General features: G+C 33.7%; 3 protein-coding genes across 4 annotated transcripts; 1 reads left to right on the plus strand and 2 right to left on the minus strand.

Annotated features, from left to right (window-relative positions):
- Positions 1-1472: 1472 nt before the first annotated feature.
- LOC129802779 (intraflagellar transport protein 57 homolog) lies at positions 1473-2984 on the minus strand. The gene is made up of 4 exons (XM_055848859.1): positions 2568-2984; positions 2148-2509; positions 1979-2090; positions 1473-1922 (listed from the first exon to the last, which is right to left on the minus strand). Exons 1-4 carry the CDS (start codon positions 2883-2885, stop codon positions 1485-1487), a joined length of 1230 nt encoding a protein of 409 aa, XP_055704834.1. The 5' UTR covers positions 2886-2984; the 3' UTR covers positions 1473-1484.
- Positions 2985-5847: 2863 nt separating this feature from the next.
- LOC129802780 (probable palmitoyltransferase ZDHHC24) lies at positions 5848-6902 on the minus strand. The gene has a single exon (XM_055848860.1). The coding sequence runs from the start codon at positions 6799-6801 to the stop codon at positions 5956-5958; it is 846 nt and encodes a 281-aa protein (XP_055704835.1). The 5' UTR covers positions 6802-6902; the 3' UTR covers positions 5848-5955.
- Positions 6903-6950: 48 nt separating this feature from the next.
- LOC129802781 (heat shock factor protein) lies at positions 6951-18883 on the plus strand. 2 transcript variants are annotated; one of them, XM_055848861.1, is made up of 6 exons: positions 6951-7206; positions 10543-10651; positions 10727-11061; positions 14263-14981; positions 18154-18356; positions 18518-18883. In XM_055848861.1, exons 1-6 carry the CDS (start codon positions 7102-7104, stop codon positions 18556-18558), a joined length of 1512 nt encoding a protein of 503 aa, XP_055704836.1. In that variant the 5' UTR covers positions 6951-7101; the 3' UTR covers positions 18559-18883. The 2 variants fall into 2 exon arrangements, with proteins under 2 accessions (XP_055704836.1, XP_055704837.1); XM_055848862.1 differs by having other exon boundaries at positions 6953-7206; positions 18172-18356.
- Positions 18884-20192: the final 1309 nt, after the last annotated feature.

The following is a 20192-nucleotide window of genomic DNA, read 5'->3' on the forward strand; positions in this document are numbered from 1 at the left end:
TAAGACAGGTTCGTAAAAGGCGAAAAGAAAGAGAAATTCCTATTATGGAGAATCCTTAGAAATTGTCCTTGAAACCTAAAAAACCGAAGAAATACTCTGCGAAAGCCGAAGAATCCTGAAATTGATTTGTGAACCTCGAGAAATTCATAAAAACATCCAAGAAACACTAAAAGCCAGACACTGTTGTCAGTCAGTAAAAATGGGAATGAGTCGTAATTTACACCAAAAACATTGAGAAATATTTTGCAAGACCCAAAAACATAAAAAAAAAGTTTCGCTTATCAATAAAAACTTCTAAAGTTAGGGAAAATGTTTACGAAAATGACGAAAACGTTTTCGAAACGCTCGAATATTTCCAAAAAGGATAAACTGGGTAAACAATTTTGTCTGGTGGATCAACAAATTTTCGTCTGTTGCCTCAGCAACTGTGCTAACTGCATCTGCTTTGTGTCTGCATTCATTGCAAACGCCGCGCAGCGATGCGTTGCTTACAACGAATGCTGACACAAAGCAAATGCAGTTAGCACAGTTGCTGAGGCAACCGACCAGGGGGGTGACATTAGCTCTGGAAAATGCGACCGGTTTTAGTGTAATTTTTTCCCTGTTTTCATACACATTTCACAATATATCTCCAAAACTACGTAGTTTGCCAATTTAGGGTTTTCGGTTGTCTCTTCGTTATTAAATTGGCTTTTATTTTGTATTAGTATTTTTTGCTAATTCATTCTACAATAACAGAAAACAGCTAATAAACTCAAAAGTTTTTTCGGCTCGCTAGAAACATATGGGAAACATGAAATGTCATGCCCCTGCAACCGACGAATGCAGTTAGCACAATTTCTGATTCAACCAACGATTTGTACTCTGAAAAAAGTTTTGTCACTTTAACAAGACAAGTTTGTCGAAATTACGTTCTTTCAGTTCTGTTCTTCTATAACAGAATATGAAAAGTTTGGTCAAATCGGTGCGGCGGCAAACACTGAATCTTGTTAAAAGTTTGTCAAAAGGATGTTTTTCCATATGAAATGTTAGAATAAATTCTGTAAAATTGGGAAATGACATTCTTCTGACAAAATTTTAACAAAATCCAGTTGTCCGCTTTACAAACTTTTTTTCGGTGTGGAAAGTTGGAACACGGAAATATTTTTAGAAATAATGAGAAACGCATTTAAGAAGCATAGAAACGTTTCTGGAAACATGGATTATACATACAAATATCAAGGAACGATGAGAAAAAATTCTCAAATCGCAGAATGGCAATTTTTATCACAGAATTTATGAATAAAATGCTATATTTTTCCATATTTCTAGAAACGGGAATAAATGTCATTTTTTTCCTTTATGGAAAACCCCTCAACTTAGATTCAACGCATACTGAATGTTCACCATTTTCACGGATTTTTTTGAGTACAAGTTCAGGTAAAAATCTCGCCAATGAAAATGAGCTAATCTATAAGCTTATCAATATGGTGTAATAATCTTTATTAAACGCTAGTCATTGGAGCCAACTCAGCAATTTGGGCATTGTGATTAACAATCTCTTGAGTGAGAGAATGATCCAGGACGCCAATCTTGAGGTCCATCTGAAGTATCTCCTCACGGATCTTCACAATGGCCTTTTTAATGCTAATCAGAGGGCTTCCATCCGTTGACATTGACGTACCCCTCTGTTCCATTTGCATCTTGACTGTCTCAATTTCATTGAGAATCCCTGCCAATTCGCGTTCCTTTGCTGTCTTTTCCCCATCAACTTCCTGGATTACCTGAGATAATTGCTTCAGTTCCACGGATAGGGTTCTGTATTGGGCAATCAAGGGCTGAAGTTCGGCATTCAAATGCTTCTCTCGGCTCTCAATTTTCTCCATTACATGCCCGATGCCCGTCTGAAGCTTCTTCAGTTGCACATCTGTGTCCAATGATGCCTGAAAATATTCATTGTCAGTTGGAAGTAAAAGAAGACAATTTTTATCTTTTTTACTTGTTCAATGGTGCTCTTGAAGCTTTTCATTTGCTCAAGATGAGCCCGCCAATCCCTTGGATCACTCTTCACGACAATTTTCAACTGTGGCATTACTCTCTCAAGTTCCAAACTGGAATAAAATTTCTGTCTTTGGCTGATGGATATTTAGAATTTGTGCTGTACTTACCGCCAACTCTCTGTGGCTGCAATACTGTCTTCCCGGTAGTTCTTGAGGTGAAATTCTTGAGCTGGATGCCGATTTCTCTGACCACTCCCGGACACATTGAGATTTAGAAGAGAATTTTCTTCATCACTGTCCTCAGATGCTGCCATAAGAGCATTTTGTTCTTCCTCTACTTTCTCCAAAATAATCTCTGAGTCATTTTCAATCATCTCTGTGACTGTATCTTCTTCCTGGACAGTTTCAGGACGCTTTAGATTGATTTTGGCGACTTTGAGGGCCTGCGTTGCTAGGGAATCCAGGATAAAGACACAAATAGGTCCGGCTCCTTGAATCAACTTGTTCGATGGGAAGTCCGTATGGATGTCCTGGGATGAAAATAGATGATCATGCTGATCTCAAAACCTTGAGAATTGTGTAACTCACCATTTCCTGCAAGATTTTTATGATTTTTGCAATAGTAGCACTTGGATCGTCAAATTCCTGGGGTTGGTCAAATTGATGGCCTAATTTCCTCATCAACCATGCACAAATGGACGTGAACATGAAGAATTGTTCACCAGGATTCGTTGACTTGGCAAAATACATCCTGTTTGGCGGTTTAATCTTCAATTCTCTGACCAAGAGACGATCATAGTTCAGCAATTTGAGTTTATCCATTAAATCATCGACTTGGTAAGTGGAAGTCTGGCCATATCCAGTCTGTTCGAGTTCTAAGGCAGCGGAAAAGTCACTCTGGCTCATTTTTTCAGGAGAAGAGTTCAGATTTTTTAAGGATTTTCTTTTGCAGGTAAAATCGATACTTACTTAGTAACCTTAGTAACCGTTTGTTTTGACTCCCAGCCCTCCTAGCCCAGGACATCAACGCGCTCATGTACTTGAAAAAGGCGCGGAATGGAAAAATCAAGGGGGAGATATTTGGGTGGAAATGTGTACACCACTTCTAGGCACTTCCACGATTTGTATGGAAGAGGCCTTCGCACTTCCAAAACTTCGTAACATTCTCAAAATTGTTGCATTACTTCCAGTACTTCCAGCACTTCATGCACTTCCCATACTTAGAAATCAATAATTTACTTAATCTGATGAAAAATCTAATTAGGACAATTCTTAAAAACATATTTTTAATATTTTGCTTATATTTTAATTTATATCGCCAGTTATTCTTGCATTTACTTTCAACATTTTAATATTATCTGCGTTTTACGAACGGGTATCAACATAATTTGAATTTTCCTAAGAGACCATTGAAGCTACTTTTGGAAAATAGAATATCTAAAAAAAAATGTATTGTCATTTGTAAATTGAAACTGTGCTGGAAAGTCTGTAAGAGTCCAAAAGTACGAGTGCAACAACTAATTCAGCACTTCAGACATATCTTCACCTTTTATTATTTATAGTTTTCCAACATTTTAACAATCTCTTCAATTGTTATTTACAAATTTCCTTCTGCTATATACTCACAATATTGTCATCAATATTAGAGACCGTTTACATTGGAATTGATATTTCAAAGGATAAATCCTTATTTCTAAATTTTCAAAACCACTTTATAATCATCCTTAGAGCAAGGACGCGATCTAAATTAACCCCAAAAATGTTTCTTTAATGGAAGTTCATCACTTAGACCTTTCCAAAATTAATCTAGTATTAAATATTACAAATGCTCCTTTTCGTTTTCCTCATTTTGTAATAGTCTTCAAAAACACAAATCTATTTTTTGTTGAATACTATTGGCATTGAAGAGATGTAATACACTAAAATCTTTCCAGTATATGCAAAAAGGTAAACCAAAAATGGTGGAGGTAACATATGGGATACCTCTTAACAACATTCGCGAAAAAAATCCCACGAATACGATAAATCAGAAAGCAAATTATATCAAATTGATTGAAAGTCAACTGGAACAGCTATATCATTATTTGCGAGCCACTACATGAATTTGAAATTCCTGTAAAAATTAAAGAAAATATTATTCAACAGAATATTTTCCTCGGTAAAATTACTAACAAATTAAGCTATAATAAATCGTCGGTTCCGAAGAAGACTATTGTAAGTCTAAAATGCAACTTTTCAGGAGAGAAGTTTAAAGTTTGAGATACAATATTAAGCTATAAAAATTTTACTGCAATTAGTTTACCCCTACTTTTTGCAATATATCGTAGAAAAATGTAAGTTCTTCTGCATGAAACATTTTCCACGATGGTAGTTTTAGTGGAAAATGTAAAAAAAAGTGTCCATTTATTAGTGTTTTCTGGAAAATTTAACAAAGTCAGAAAAATCTGTAATGTATCTCGACTTATCATAATCTAGCGTGGAATTTTTAACAAGATGCATGTTATAAGTCGACATACAATATAATTTGGAAAAACATCAGAACTCGGTAATTTAAAATAACAATAGAAATATAATTTATATTGAATTTGATATACTGATTTTTTAAAAATATAAGTAGAGCGCAGTTTCAACAATTTAGTTTAAATTTTGTAGCAGCAATACGAGTGATTGATAAATTTCTTGTTAAGTATGTTTTAAAACCTAGCCCCTGGCAAATTTCCTGACATTTGAAGCCACTTTCTCATACTCCCACTTAAGTTTATATGGGATATTTTTGTACTCGCGACCGTTACGCTAAATATCTAAAAAGTGAAAAGTTTTTTTTGTATTATAAGATACCTTACCGTATGGAGGGATAAATTAATATACTAAACTTTTGATTAAATTCATTTTTTTTCCTCGGAGCGCTGTGAACAGATTCCGAGATCAATTTAGGAAATTGGCTTTAAATGGCTCCATATAAAAAGGTCAACTTGCCACAGGTGCTTTTAAAACACATATTAAAATTTCCCTGAGAAAAAAAGTTAAATCAAAAGAAAAGTAAAGTCAACAAAATAGTCAAATATCCAGAAACCTTAATACTTTTCATTTTTTAGAAAGATTTCTGGAGAAAATAATTTAGTAATATTTAATACAAAGAACTGAATTCAAGATACAAATTTCATTTATAAACCTCATATATAAATTTGATTTGTCTATCACATAAGATCACATCTTTACATTTTTATTGTGCTCTTTTCCAATTTTTTGAATTCACAGGTAAAATTGTTATCTACTAACAGAATTATTGTAAATCGCAAATTTTCCTGATTTTTCCTATTATAAAAAGAGTTACAGTACCTAAAATTACTCTATTGAATTTTATACAGATTAGAGTATTGCAAACTATTTTACCATAATTGATTAAATATTTTCCGGTGAATACAATTGTTACTCATTTTACAATAATATTGTTTGGAATAGGTTCGAAAAATGCTCCGAACTATTTTTAGTTTTTTTTTAGTAACTTTTGCAGGAAGAAATTAATCAACTGCCGCCAGAATTAAAAATCTCAACTAAAAGTAACGTAGTCTGAAAAATACGGAATTAGACAGAAAAGACTTTATGAGTACTCCCACTTCCAAAGACTTCCAAGCACTTCATTTTCAGCTGTACACCACTTCCGACCATAATATCTCCCCCTTGGGAAAAATAGAACATTGGAATCATCCAAGAAAATGGGTTATTCTGAAGAAATTAGAGTGGCTCCAGTTCCCAGCGTTCCCTGAAAATGTATGAGTTTTCTGAAAATGTATAGGTTCCCCGTTGATTCCCTGGCCAGATTATCTCGAGTTCCCCTAAATGAATCACCCCTTGCAAGAAGAAAAGATTTTCTTTTAATACACTTTTTATTCATGTGAGATCTTACAAATATCGTCCCTGACATTAAAAATTGAACTAGAAATTACACAAATACTGAAAAAGGAGTCGAAGCTCATCACTTGTCCTTGGCCGTCTGGACAACTTCCCAGTGGACTCCGTCATGTTTCAGGGGGCTCTTGATCGAAGGAGACAACCAAACGAGTTGATATCTCTCTCCCAGGACATTTTCTATATTTCTCTGCCTCCCGTAATCATAGGTGCGGATCTTTTTCTCATGTTCAGCCACAATGGCTCCTTGGAGAATAATCCGGGTGTGATAGAAGAGCAGGACTCCCACAAAGAGTGCTCCAAGAAGTCCAATAACGTAAATTACGAGGTAGTACTGAGTAGTGGAAGTATCCACGAGGAGCCAGGCTAGAGGAAATATGATTTGCACGAAGGATAGCCAGGTGTTGAACTCTGGACCGTGCAGAAACCAAATGAAGTAGGTATTGTAGAAGGCGGAGTAGGCTGTGGCCACAAATAAATGAACCAGAAGCATCATAAAATACCGGTGATTCCTGTGACCAATACAGCAACTAGTCAGCAGGCAGTGATGATCTCTCTTGAGAATGCAGACATTGCAGGTTTTGCAGTGCCAGCTCCTGGGTGGTGCCCAGCATTCACAGACTGAGCATAGCTTCCAGTTCTGATCTCTAACTGCCTGCAAATCCGTCGGTGGCTGTATAATTTCCCGCCGGAGACTCGTATCAGTCAGCATGACTGCTATCCAATTTCCGAGGATGTTGTACAGCAGGAATAGACCGGCCAGGAAGTGGAAGGTATTGAGAAAACTTCCCCATGGAAAAACTTCTGGGAGAACCACAAAAATTTCAAACCAGAATGTGATGGGAATTGCAGCTGCAAGGAATATTGTGGCGGCAAAGTCCTGCCAGGATCTCAGTAAGCGTATTCTAGCCATTTCGGGATTCAATTTTGTTGGAAAAACTCTCAATTTTTCACATCAAATCACTGCACGGAAAATTTCTGGAATATTTACCGGACAATTCCTACGACTCTCCAAAACCGACAATTTTGTTTTGATTTGCAGCCAACTTCACACTGAACTCCAGCAAAAATCTAGTACGTCAATTGAAAATCCGACATTTGCGAGTTTGTGAAAAACACCTTTTTTTAATGCGCTATTTTCTCGTGGAAAAACACGCGATACACCCGTAAATTTCAGTGAAAAGTGAACATAAGTGTGCAGAAAAGCGAAAATATGTTAGCTGTGGGAGATACACAGACGGGAATTCCGGCATTTCTCCAGAAACTCTTCCGTCTGGTTGAGGATCCAACTACAAATGATTTAATTTCATGGAGACCGGTATGTAAATGGCCTATAATACCATATTTGTCACGTTTAGGAGCTTATTTGGGGCACCCAAGTATACCCTTCCGCAACTATTTCATACGTTTCAATAAGAATTTCGTCATTTTTCTCATGGACAATGTGTGCTACGCAATTGAATGGAGTTCAAGGTTTTCGGGTCTGTGGTGCTTCGCCCTTTCCGTTGCATGTGCCCCTTGTATTGATCAGTGGGTGGTAATTGTGAATCACCTGCTCGTGGGCTCAGGTGACGCGAATTTATCCAACTTGAGCCATAAAAGGGCAAAATCTCAACAAAAAGTCACTTTGAGGGCGATCTAACCTCAATTTTGAGCATATTTTGCACGATGGGGCCCTGGAATAACCATAAATGGGGGCTCTTTGGAGAAAATCTCTACACAGAAAACATTAAGACTAGTTTTATTTTATTGTATTTTACTATTAGAAATATTTAACCGACGCATAAAAATATAAAGAAAAAACCTGTCCAGAAGTTTTCCGGACGATTAGTGGAAAAAATAAAAGTTCTAGGGTTGATTAGCCATTTTATACCACTTGGATTAATAAAATTATTAATTTTCGTTGAATTCACATTATTTTCAAAGCTGCAATCAATCATGTTAATCTATTTGGTATATTAAGTATTTTTAGAACACTAATATTTAGTCACTACTAAACAATTTTGTTTAATCCGTGTTAGGAGATGATGGGCCTACAGTGCTATACGATACGAACCTGGGGTTTAGCGTAATCTAATTTATCTCTAAAAAAAAAAACAATTGTGTAACTACTAAAATAATTGTAAGGCCCAGTTTCTTTTAGAAATATGCGAAATATCGCTTATCATTGTAGCCCTACTCCCTATTCGGTAAAGCGATCTTCAGACTAAAGTTTTAGCCGGTTTAGCCCAGTTTACGAAGATCCTAAAATCCTAAATAACAATCAATTTTATTTTTCAATTTCAGAATTAATAGATCATTTGACTTGAGTAATCCAAAACTATCCTATTTTTTTTAATCTTAACTGATAAAAAATTAGAAAAGTTAAACCATACGGCTAAGTCCCTTGAGATCTGAATCCTGTATTAAAATTAAACATATGGCGTTATTTCGCTAACTTATCATTAGGCAAAATTTTTAGGAAAATTTTAAATTAAGGTTAATATTTAGGGCAGTGATTCCTTATGTAAACAGCCAAGAACAAAAAAAAATTATTTGTATAGGGAAATGCAGGAGGGTGACATTAGCTCTGAAAAATTGCGACCAGTTTTAGTGTAATTTTTTTCCTGTTTTCGTACACATTTCACGAGATATCTCCAAAATTACGTAAGGTTGTCTATTTGGGGTTTTCGGTTGCCTATTCTATATTAAATTATTACTATTTATTATTTAGGCTTTTATTTTGTATTATTATTATTTCCTAATTCATTTTACAATGAGAGAAAATAGCTAATGAACTCAAAAGTTTTTTCGGCATGCTAGAAACATATGGGAAACATAGGAAATGTCATGCCTCTGGGGAAATGCATAGAAATCAGTAAGGGTTTTATCGAAAATCTTTGGTCTCTGCTCAGAGACCTCATTGTTTAAAGGATTTGACGCATACCACCCTTGAGGCCTGGCCTCTTTTCGCACAAGATGAATGTAAGAAGTTCTGTCCGTAACAAACTTTTGATCGATGAAATATTGCATTTACTTTTTTAAATAATTTTATTAGTATAGTAAAGAATTAAGTCTTTTTTCTAAGCCTACAATTAGAAAGTAATAGAATCAGAAGCTTAATTTTTAAAAATATTTACAATAGTTTTTTTTTAAGTTTCTTTTTCTAAAAATGAGCACCGTAACAAACTTATGATTTGTACTGTAAAGGTTTACTGGAGGTACATTCCGTTCTAAAGAAGAAAGACTTGTTTTATATCGACGGCTCCATTCCATACTATGCTAAGCCGACTTAGCTTTATATTACTCCGAGAGATATGTTGTTTCTGAGACCGAGATCTACAACTTCTGAAAATTTGGTGGTCATCCGATGTTCGGGTAATGAGATATTTGACACTTTCGAAAAAAATTTACAGGGGCAGCATAGGAAATCGCCAACTTCAAATGGCTCTCCTAAAAAGTTGTCATTCTGAGATAGCTTAGTATAGAATGGAACCGTCGATATATTTTCTATATCTCAGTTTCATTCTTTAGTTCATTTTGCTCCAAATAAAGCGAAAATCCATTCATATTCACAATATGAATATATTAAACAAATATTCACAATATTTGTTTAACATTTGTGTCATATTTCTGGCTAATTTTAGTTAAATTTTAGTTAAATTAAGTGCTAATCTTTATTGTTAACGGTACGTGAAGTTTTCAAATGAAATAATTACCTATTTCGTGCACAAAAAGGGTTTTTTTTCTGAAGTGTCTGCAAATGCTTCAATAGGAAACCCCGGAAATATGATTTTTTGGAGATATTTTCTTATTGTTTTAGATGGGAAAAGAGAAAAGACCAAGAATAAGAACAAATTCCGCACACAAGAGCAACTCCACGAGGGTTTTGAAGCCTTTCGTCGCGGTTTCACTTACACTGTTTGTCTCCAATTAGAAACTTTTCTTGTCTCCATTTGGAATAATTTGTTTCCAATAGAAGCATTTTGCACTCGTTTATTTTTCTTGTATTTAAGCAGTTTTCAAATTATATTTAAAGAATTTTCACTAAGCAGTAACATTCTAGAAGCAAGATAGCGTGCAATTTAATTGCCTTTTGAGAGCCTAATATCTAAGTTAAATTTTCCTAAAAAAAATCATGATTGATAAGAGATTAGAGAAGTTAAGCCATTTGGCTAAGCCTTAGGTCTGAAGCCCGTATATGGGCCATATAAAATTCTAAAACGATTATAAACTGTGACGGGAAGTAGTTACAAATGTGGTGCAAAGTTGGAATATTTTGCATGGTAAAATTTAAGAAAAAACTTGGACATTATCGATAGGCGTTGTTTATGAATATTATTTTGCAACCTGTGACCTCTCCATTCAATGAGCATAGAAAAGTTGTAACAAACTAATTTAACTTTATCATTGAAGTGGCGAAAAGTGGTTAATTCACCTAAATCATCTTGATGAAATTTATTTCTTCTAATTTATTATACTTTATTACTCTAAAACTATTTCCATTGAACTGAATATATCTCAAAAGTTTCTTGTCTTTTTGTTGAAATTGTGGTTTTTGTGGTTAAGCTCAAGTACTTTTTCTATGAAACAAGAATAATCATCTCTAAAAAGTGAGATTATACATCTGGAATCTAAAGAAATGAAAAATTCTTGACCATTTATTTTTTTCCAGGATGGCCTGAGTTTTGTGATAAAGAATCAATCAAAATTCTCAAGTGAACTCTTGCCCCTCAACTACAAACACAACAATATGGCCAGTTTTATTCGTCAACTCAACATGTGTAAGTTTTATCGATGGGCATTGTCTCTTGGAACACCCCTAAACATATTGTAACTCTTTTTCATTTCCTCTGCAGATGGTTTCCACAAAGTGGCCTCTATTGAGAATGGCGGTCTACGATTCAGCAAAGATGAAATGGAATTTTCTCATCCGGATTTCAGGCGTGGAGAATATCCACTGTTGAATAATATCAAAAGGAAAATTGCAGCAGCAAAAACGGCCACTGTAGATTCCAAGAAGGTTGCGCCAGAGTCCATTAATCGGGTTCTGACGGAGGTGAAAGCCATTCGGGGAAAACAGGATTCCCTGGATTCTAGGTTCTCAACCATGAAGCAAGAGAATGAGGCTCTGTGGAGGGAGTTGGTAGTTTTGAGGCAGAAACACATCAAACAGCAACAGATAGTCAACAAGGTAAGTCAATTTTTTACTTTGAAATCTAAGTTTTCAACAAAAATTTTAAAATTAAAATTCTTTCTTAAATTTTTAGAAGAATAAAGAACATTTTAAATAATAATTACGATATGATTTAAATTTATGATCTTAATTTAAAAAAGAAATCCTGAGTCAAATAAATTATGCTAAGATTTTTACAAAAAAAAATAGCGTAAATTATTTAAAGATCATTCAATGCGCATTTAATGCAACAAAAATACTTCCGAATTACAATTTTTATTTGACAAAAGTTTACATACAGTGGCGGCCAAAATAATAGAATCAGATCCGAAAAGACTATTATCTTACCTTTAGCATTTTTGTTTATTCAAATTCGTTGAAATGATTTTGATATAGAAATGTTCAAATAATTACCTTACGTCAAATAAGTAATGTTTTGGCCGCTAGAGGTCTCTATTTTTTTACAGAATAGATCAATAGTGAAATTTGGTTTGAACTGAACACCACTTTCAATTAAATTAAAGAATGTGGTCTATAATTCGAATAAGTTTAAATAAATCCATATTTAGAAACCACAAATGACAGTTTTACAATTTTTTTTGGCCAAACTGAATTTTACTATTGATGCATTCTATGTAAAATAGGAACCTCTAGCGGCCAAAACAATCCTTATTCTACGATTCTAATAATTTGAAGATTTCTACTTCAGAATTATATCAACAAATTGGGAAAAAATACAAAAGGTAAAAAAATATAAGCTTCCAAAGTGATTCTATTATTTTGGCCGCCACTGTATATCACTAAAAAATGCAAAAACGTTCGTTGAAAAACCATTTTACAAACAATGCTAAATGATTCACGAGCACCTAATTAATTTCCACTCGAGTTAACAAATAGTTACAAACTTTTTTTTACAAACAAAAAATTCTCTGTAAAAACGAACCGGTCCAAGTAAATAGTTCATATTTTGCCATTTTTGTACTCCTTTTATCCCATTTTTTTTAATAAAAAAATTGGACTAAATATCAAGTAATGGTTTTATAACAGATTTTCATCAAAATGGAGTGTTTTGATGAAATTATCGTTATGGCCTCTACATACTTGAGAAATTATGTCCATATTAAAGCAAATTGCTTACACTAGTGTAGGATTAACTGACAAATATGAACATGAATTTCTTTAGTCTGTAGAGACCATAACTTGCTTACAGGGTACATGAAAAACGAATCAAAATACTCCATTTTGAAGAGAATTTGTCACAATGTTTAGAGGCCATAAAAGTTGTTGCTTTGAAATTTTAAGTCTGCACTTTCAAAAGGTATTGAACTTATCATTTATGGTCTTGACAGATTGTGAGACATTCTTGATAAAATGGAACATTTTGAAACAAATTGTGAAACAACTTTGACAAAATGATCCATTTTGAAACTAATTCTGAGACATTTTTTGTCAAAATGGAACATTTTGAAGTTAATTGAGAGACATTTTTATAAAAATCGAGCAATTTGAAACAAATTGTGATTATTTTTGCTAAAAGTTGAGCATTTTGATGCTAATTATGCGACATTTTTACAAAAATGGGGCAATTTTAAGCAGTTTGTTAGATGTTTTTGACAAAATGGAATATTTTGAAAGAAATTCTAGAGTATTTTTAACAAAACGCAACAATTTGAAAGAGACTCTGGGACATTTTTGCCAAAATTAAGCATTTTGAAACAAATGGTGATATAATTTTGACAAAATGGGGCGTTTTGAAGCTAATGGACACTACACACTAGGAGCAATTTCTTTAAAAAATGCCTTTTTTAAGAAAATTTCCCCCTATCCTTGTAAGCAGAAACGGCTATTTTTTTAAAAGTCAATTTTTGACGAAAATTGCTTCTAGTGTGTAGAAAACATAAAAACGTCTACACATTGGGAGCAATTTTCATCAAAAATTGCATTTTTGACAAAATTTTGACGTTTCCACTCACAGCAACGCAAACAATTTCCTTCAAAAAAGCAATTTTTGACAAAAAATGCTGCCAATATGTAGCGGTCTTAATTGAGAGACATTTTGGTGAAAATTGAGCAATTTTTGCTAAAATTGACCATTTTGAAGCATATTATATGACATTTTTACAAAAATGGGACAATTTTACACATATTGTTAGACATTTTTGACAAAATGGAATATATTGAAAGAAATTCTGGGGTATTTTTGACAAAATTCAACATTTTGAAAGAAATTCCGTGATATTTTTGCCAAAATGGAGCATTTTGAAACAAATGGTGACATAATTTTGCCAAAATGGAGTGTTTTGAAGCTAATTGAGAGACGTTTTTGCAAAAATTGCTGCCAATGTGTAGCGATGTTAATTGAGAGACACTTTTGTAAAAATTGAGCAATTTTAAACAAATTGTGATGAATTTTTGCTAAAATCAAACATTTTGAAGCAAATTATGTGACATTTTTACAAAAATGGGACAATTTTGCACATATTGTTAAACATTTTTGACAAAATGGGGTATTTTGAAAGAAATTCTGGGGTATTTCTGACAAAATTCAACATTTTGAAAGAAATTCTGGGATAGTTTTGCCAAAATGGAGCATTTTGAAACAAATGGTGACATTATTTTTACAAAATGGAGTGTTTTGAAGCTAATTGAGAGACGTTTTTGCAAAAATTAAGGAATTTGAAACAAATTGTTAGACATTTTAGTCATAATGCTGCATTTTGAAGATAATTATGTTATATTTTTGTCAAAATTAAAGCTTTTTGATGCAAATTCATGTCAAAATGCTCCATTTTGACAAACATTTTTCATTATCTAAAAAAAAGAATCGATTTTTGAACCTTCCTTAAATCAAGATGATTCCACTTAATTCTGTTCAATATTTTCATTTTCTTTTACTAAAAGAAAGTACATAAACTTTTAATAAAAAAGTTTATGGACTTTTTCTTTATACTGAGCGCTGTCTTAAAACGAAAGTCAAACTCAGGGTCTTTGTAACAAAAGCTAGCGCCTTGTCTATTTACCTAAAGGGGCTCGTATATTGTCTTGGTGATGATAAATGTTAAATATTTCGTATTGCCGTACTTATTTGGATTATTTGGACATTAAAACTTTTGAATAAAAATATCTTAGTGTAATGTATGTAAATATTTTTCCTTTATTTCTTCATATCTAAAAAGATATTTAGCTCTGAAGTCTTAAAGTACTTGTCTGATCCTACAGCTAATTCAATTCCTTGTGACAATTGTTCAACCGTCGAGGGGTGGCCTGAAGAATATGAATGGTGTCAAGAGGCGCTATCAGCTTATGATAAGCGATGAACCTCAATCATCGGAGACAAAAGAACGTACAGAGAAATCAGGACCGGTTATTCAGGAGTATTTTGACGAAGATAGCATTGACAATTTCCTCACGTGTGAAAATGCCGGTACAGAAGCCACTGTACCGGAAGAAATTGATGAAGATGACCCAGAAGATTTTGATAATGATGTTCCAGCGTACAGTGTCGATGTGAGTCGTGTGATTGAGGAGAGACTTGGAGATGAATCTCCAAAGGCCACTACAGTGTCCACGGAGAAAGATGACAATCTCAAATTGTTGCCCGTACATGTGTCCAAGAAACCCAAACTCTCTCTCAATACCCAACTGCCGGACTTGTCCACGCAGTCATTGGATGTTGACCTCAATTTGCTCAATACGCCTATTGTTGAGTCTCCATCCAAACAAGAAAAAACACTCAAGTGGTATGGCAGTAAGCAGGAAGACTTTTTCACGGACACCATTCCCGAAGACCTTCTGGCAAATCCTTTTGTGGACACAGAAGCTGGATCATCTTCAGCAGCACCAGCCGAAGGACAATGGACTACGGCTGATAATAATTTGGCTTTGGCAAAATACAGCAGGAAGACCAATCCGCAGGATATCTACAACCTCAATACCCCGTAAGTTTATTTATTTATCTATTCATTTTTTTTTAATATTTTATTTGCTTCCGCTTTGGTTGATTCGCTTGAGCTACGCCAATTAATTTTTGTAGAAATACCTCTAAGTAATTTATAAAAATAAATTTGTATTTTTTCCTGAATTATCCGTAATAAAATGGTGCATCTAAATTACTTTACCTCCTTTACTATTAATCAATAAGGTAAGTGTGCCAAATTCCGGCCAGCTTGCAATTCCGGCCACCTTCTTTATTCCTTGAATTTTTAGTTTTTACATACTCTAGAGATTTTAGAATGTAAAAGAATAACAAAAAATGTAGCTTCGACAAACGAGATGACGTGAGAAAGATATTGGAAGAATTCCCGAAGGGCAAGGAACTATGAGAATGAAGGTGGCCGAAATAGGCCACCAAAGCTATGTCTACATTTTTATTCATTTTAAAATGTATTAAAAATGATTTTAGAGAAAATAACGACGATAAACTGTCTACAAGGTTCCAAGCAACACTCCTTAAGTAGAAGGAATAAAAAAATCAATTTGTATTAAAAATATTATGCCCGAGACACACTTACGACTTAAGCCGAGAGACGACTTAGTGGAAAATTATGGAAATGTAGTTTAACCATTATTTCTAATATATTTACGCTAAGCCGTCTCTTGGCTAATCCTCAAGTCTGTCAAGGCCCTTATATTTCAAACTTGAGACCTTGGCGCTTGCATGCAACTATGCCGAAATTTGGCACACTTACCCTAACGCAATATGTAGTGACAAATTTAGATTTGTTTAGGCTGTTTTTTTATTGGTTAAATTCAAATATTTATAAAAAGTTGGTACACTCTGAAAAATAATCGATTAAAACTTACTCGAATCGATCTTGAATTAACTCTTTTTCGTTGTGATTTTCGATTAACTATATTTTAGAGTTGATTTTACTTGTATTTAGGTGTAATATTCGGAAGAGTTAACTTTTTTTTCCTAAAATTTACATGAAAAAAGAGTGTAAATAACTCTTTTTAAGACTGAAAATAACTCGTTTTAAGAGTTAAAATAACTCATTTCAAGAGTTTAAAAAAAACCAGTTTTAGAGTTAAAATAATTCTTTCAAATCCGAAAATGAATCATACTTTGCAATTTTATGTTTTTTTTTTTTATTTTATCATTTTATTTATTAATATTTTCTTGACCTCAAGTTCCCTATGTTCCGAGCGAAATATCACGTATGATGCAAGCACATGTCTTAACGAAACACTGTTAGGCATATTTTTAGTTCATGTTCCACATGAACTTTGTCATATGAAAATCTTCTTGACTGAAGTATATTCTTAATACGAAAACACTTAAGCATATTCTTCAGTCGAGATGAAATTTTACATCGAAAAAGAGTAATAATTACATCGATATCCGACGAATTAATTCAATTCGCACGAAGTTATTTCAACTCTATTTACTAAAATTTACAACGAAAAAGAGTAACAATGCTTTTATTGTTTCAATGCTTTTGAAGTAAACACGAAGTTCTGTCAAATTTCTCGTAAGCAATTGCTCACACTGAATTTTCAACAAAGCAATTTCAACTCAAATCATATTCAAAATTTAACGTATTTAGTATTAAAATCTTCCAAAAAGAACAAATATTAAGATACAATTCATTATTCATCAAATATTGGAATAAAAATCCATAATTTTAATCAATTTATTTATAGTGTCCAATTTTATCCTCAAAGTGTCCAAAATAAGAAACTGTTCAAAATTGTGAGCCCTTACCCTATATCGTGTAACGGTCACGTGTGCAGACAAATTCCCGTACGCATCCGTATGTGAATGTAAGAAATTGGCTTCAACTTTGAAGACCACTCGCCAGGGACTAGCATTTTACTAATCCCTGAATCTGTTTTGGTATTAACTTTCAAATAACTTTGACGGATTCGATTTTGAATAAATTACCAATATTGCCAATATATTGACCATTATGGAAACTACAAATACTCCTCGTTTGTTGCAAATCAGTGTACCCTACTTGGTACATATAACCTGTCCTTCGGGATTATGCACCTGACGGAATTATGCGCATACAATTATGCAAGTTTGCCTACCATTTAGGGTCAATTTCTGAAATCATTCTTGAAATACACCTGAATGTATACTATTTGTGCGGGAAGTTTGAAAACATTTTGCTACTTTTTCAAAATAAAACTTTAATTTTTTTTATTAAGGTAACAATTTATTGAAGAACTCTGGCCAAAAAGTACTGTTTGTTAATGCATTTCTATTAAACAGTTGAATCTTTTTATTTGAACTACTTTTACTCATCCGCGCGAAATTCGCTCTACGGACGATTTATTCAAAAGTAAGCCCTTGTGCTTATGCAAATTTTCTCGATGCATAATGACATTTCGCGCGTTTTTTTTCGGTCCCGAAAATGTGCATAATCCCGGGACTGAGTGTACACTAAGAGAAATCCGAAAAAGTCAAAATAATATTCCGGAAATGTTAATTTTACCCTGCAGTATTGATCCGAAAACTGTGTAAATATTACCCTTTTTACGTGTATTGGGGGTTAAAGTTACCCTTCTTTCATGTTGATTTTACCCTTAAAAGGTGTAAATTTAACATTAAAAAATGTTGATATATTTTTGCACCCAAAAAGTGTTAAAGTTATGATGAAAAAAATTTAATCGTAGCCTTTTTTCTCAGTGTAGTAGATTCTTATAGTACAATTTTACAAGGAAAATTACCCTGAATCTTCAAACCAGTTTTTCAATGTTAAATATTAAAAAAACTTGTAGAAGGCGTAATTTTCAGTCGATTTCAATAAGTTTGAGTTCGTTGGAAAGGCCTTGGAATTACTGACAAAAGCGAACCGATTCCAACCGAATATCAACCGATAATTGTCTGTAAACATATAGCAATATTGCTTGACAATCTTCAATAAAAAAAACCTTTTTGTAAAGTCATGCGTATGCTCAATTGCCTCAGCCTCCAGTATGTTGCTTTATCTTTGTAATTATGAATAAAATAATAAGCTTTTTTTTGTAGGTACTTTATGTGTTTGATGATTAGAAATGTAGTTGATTGTGTTCTTTCTCTCTCTCTTTTATTACACCTCTCCTCAACGATTTGTGAAAAAAACTTCCTATTTTGTCCAATTTTCTCTTGTGAAAATGACAAAGTCCGAGTTTTCTTCACAGGGAGCAATTTGATTATCACTTGGAGAATGTACAGCAGGATCTCGACAGTCTGCAAGAGATGCTCAATGGTGAGGGCTATACACTGGATATCAACCCATTAGATGGACTATTTGGTGATTCATCGGAGATCCTATCGTATCCTCTGGATGCTGCTGCGGCTGCGGCAACAACTGAAGAAGCCGATGGTAATATTGGACTTGTTGATAAACTTCTTAGCGACGATTAATGCACGATTTTTCTCCTTTTTCTTCGCATGTGTTGCGGGTAACGAAACTCATGGCAAAAAAAAAAACAATTATCTATATTCATCTATGATTTCATTTTGATTTACAACAAATCTATGAAGGAGCTACACCAAAAAAGTCACAGGAAAATGTGATAAATTGATTGGATTTCTGGTGCAGGAGGAACTATAAAAAAGAAATGTTGAAAGAAATGTGCGATACACCATTGCAAATTATTTTATTGATTTACACGGCAAAGGACCTCAATTCTGTGAGTTAAAACATTATTTTAAAATTCGAAAAAAAACTTGTTCGTAAGTAGTTTTTTTTTAATATGCTTCTGAAATAATCTTTTAAAGTTTTGTATAAATCTTCTGAAGTGAATGAAAAAAATAAAATAATATAATTATTCTTGATTAACAAAAAAAATGTAAATATACTAAGGATTTACTTGAGGATTAAAAGAAAATCTAAGTCTTGTAGTTTTATACGATATTTTTTTTAAATTTTAGCTTCAAGCTCCCTCTACAGATAAATTGTTACAAGATTATATCCATCTTATCCAGGAAGTAATCAAAAGAAAAATGTCCACATATTGACCTAAATCAGCTAATATTTATTTTAAGTTAAAGTATTGGTTTGCTTTGGAGCCTCTGACTTTTTTTTCAGGGAATTACAAAAGTATAATTCAGTTTTTGCGTTTTCGAGATTTTAGTTCGAGAATTGGTAATCTTGGTTTGTATCTTGGATATCAAGATTTCAAGACATTTACAAATTTGACACATAAATCTTTGATTTTTTAATTTCAAAATACCAAAATTTTGAAATTTTCTATATCTTGATTTTAATCTTGGTCTTAGAATTGAGACCATTTTATCTCTGTATTTTCAAAGATCTCCAAACATTAGATAAATTTATCTATCGATTAAATCAGAAATCGTGTAGTTTTAGCTGAGTGAGATTATTTACAATCTCAGCTTTTGTGGTCACGGGTGAAATCCGACCTCGTCAGATCGGGCCCAAACTTTGGATTTACACGTTTTGACACTCATAGATCGCGAATATCATATGCGCTAAAAATCGATTTTCGTGGACGTCCCGTCCGTTACATAATAATTTCTGGAGAGAGAACGCAGAGAGAGAAACCTACAAGCGGTTTTCGGCAAAGGTTAAATGTCGATGGGTGGTTAGAAGTAGGTGATGTCAGATCCCCCTCCAGTCCCCCTAACGCTATTTTGGAATACCCCCAAATTTTGTATTTTTTTCAATAACTCAGCCCCTATGGCATCGATCAATCTCAATTTTTAGTATGTTGTTGCTGGGTCTAAGAGCTTTCGATCAGTACCAAACTTAAGTTACCCCAACCCTCCTGATCCGAGCTAGAAGGGGTCAAAAATGCAATTTTCAAATGGACATATCTCCGGTTCTAATTATCGGAATCTCAAAAATTTTGGAGTTTTGGAAAGCTCTCGTGGAGTATTACAACCCTTATGACACCACAATTTCATACGACTTAATCGAAGGTCCGATTAATCGAAAAATCGATTTTCGATTAATCGATCTCGAATATTTCGAAAACTAGACGATGCTTTTTCTTTAAATTTTAGTATGTTGTAGCTGAGGTCGAGGCCTTTCCAACGGTGGGTCGCACTCCTCTCTTGATGTTCCCTGACCCGAGCTATGACCAAAAATGTCTTGACCGGACTGCATTTTTAGTGTTTCTGAAGCGATTTCGATGAAATTTTAGTATATATTGTATATGAGATCGAGATCTTTCTAACGATAGGTCCCATCCGT

This window comes from Phlebotomus papatasi, chromosome 2 (assembly GCF_024763615.1).
Source record: "Phlebotomus papatasi isolate M1 chromosome 2, Ppap_2.1, whole genome shotgun sequence".
In the NCBI taxonomy this organism is placed as follows: domain Eukaryota; kingdom Metazoa; phylum Arthropoda; class Insecta; order Diptera; family Psychodidae; genus Phlebotomus; species Phlebotomus papatasi.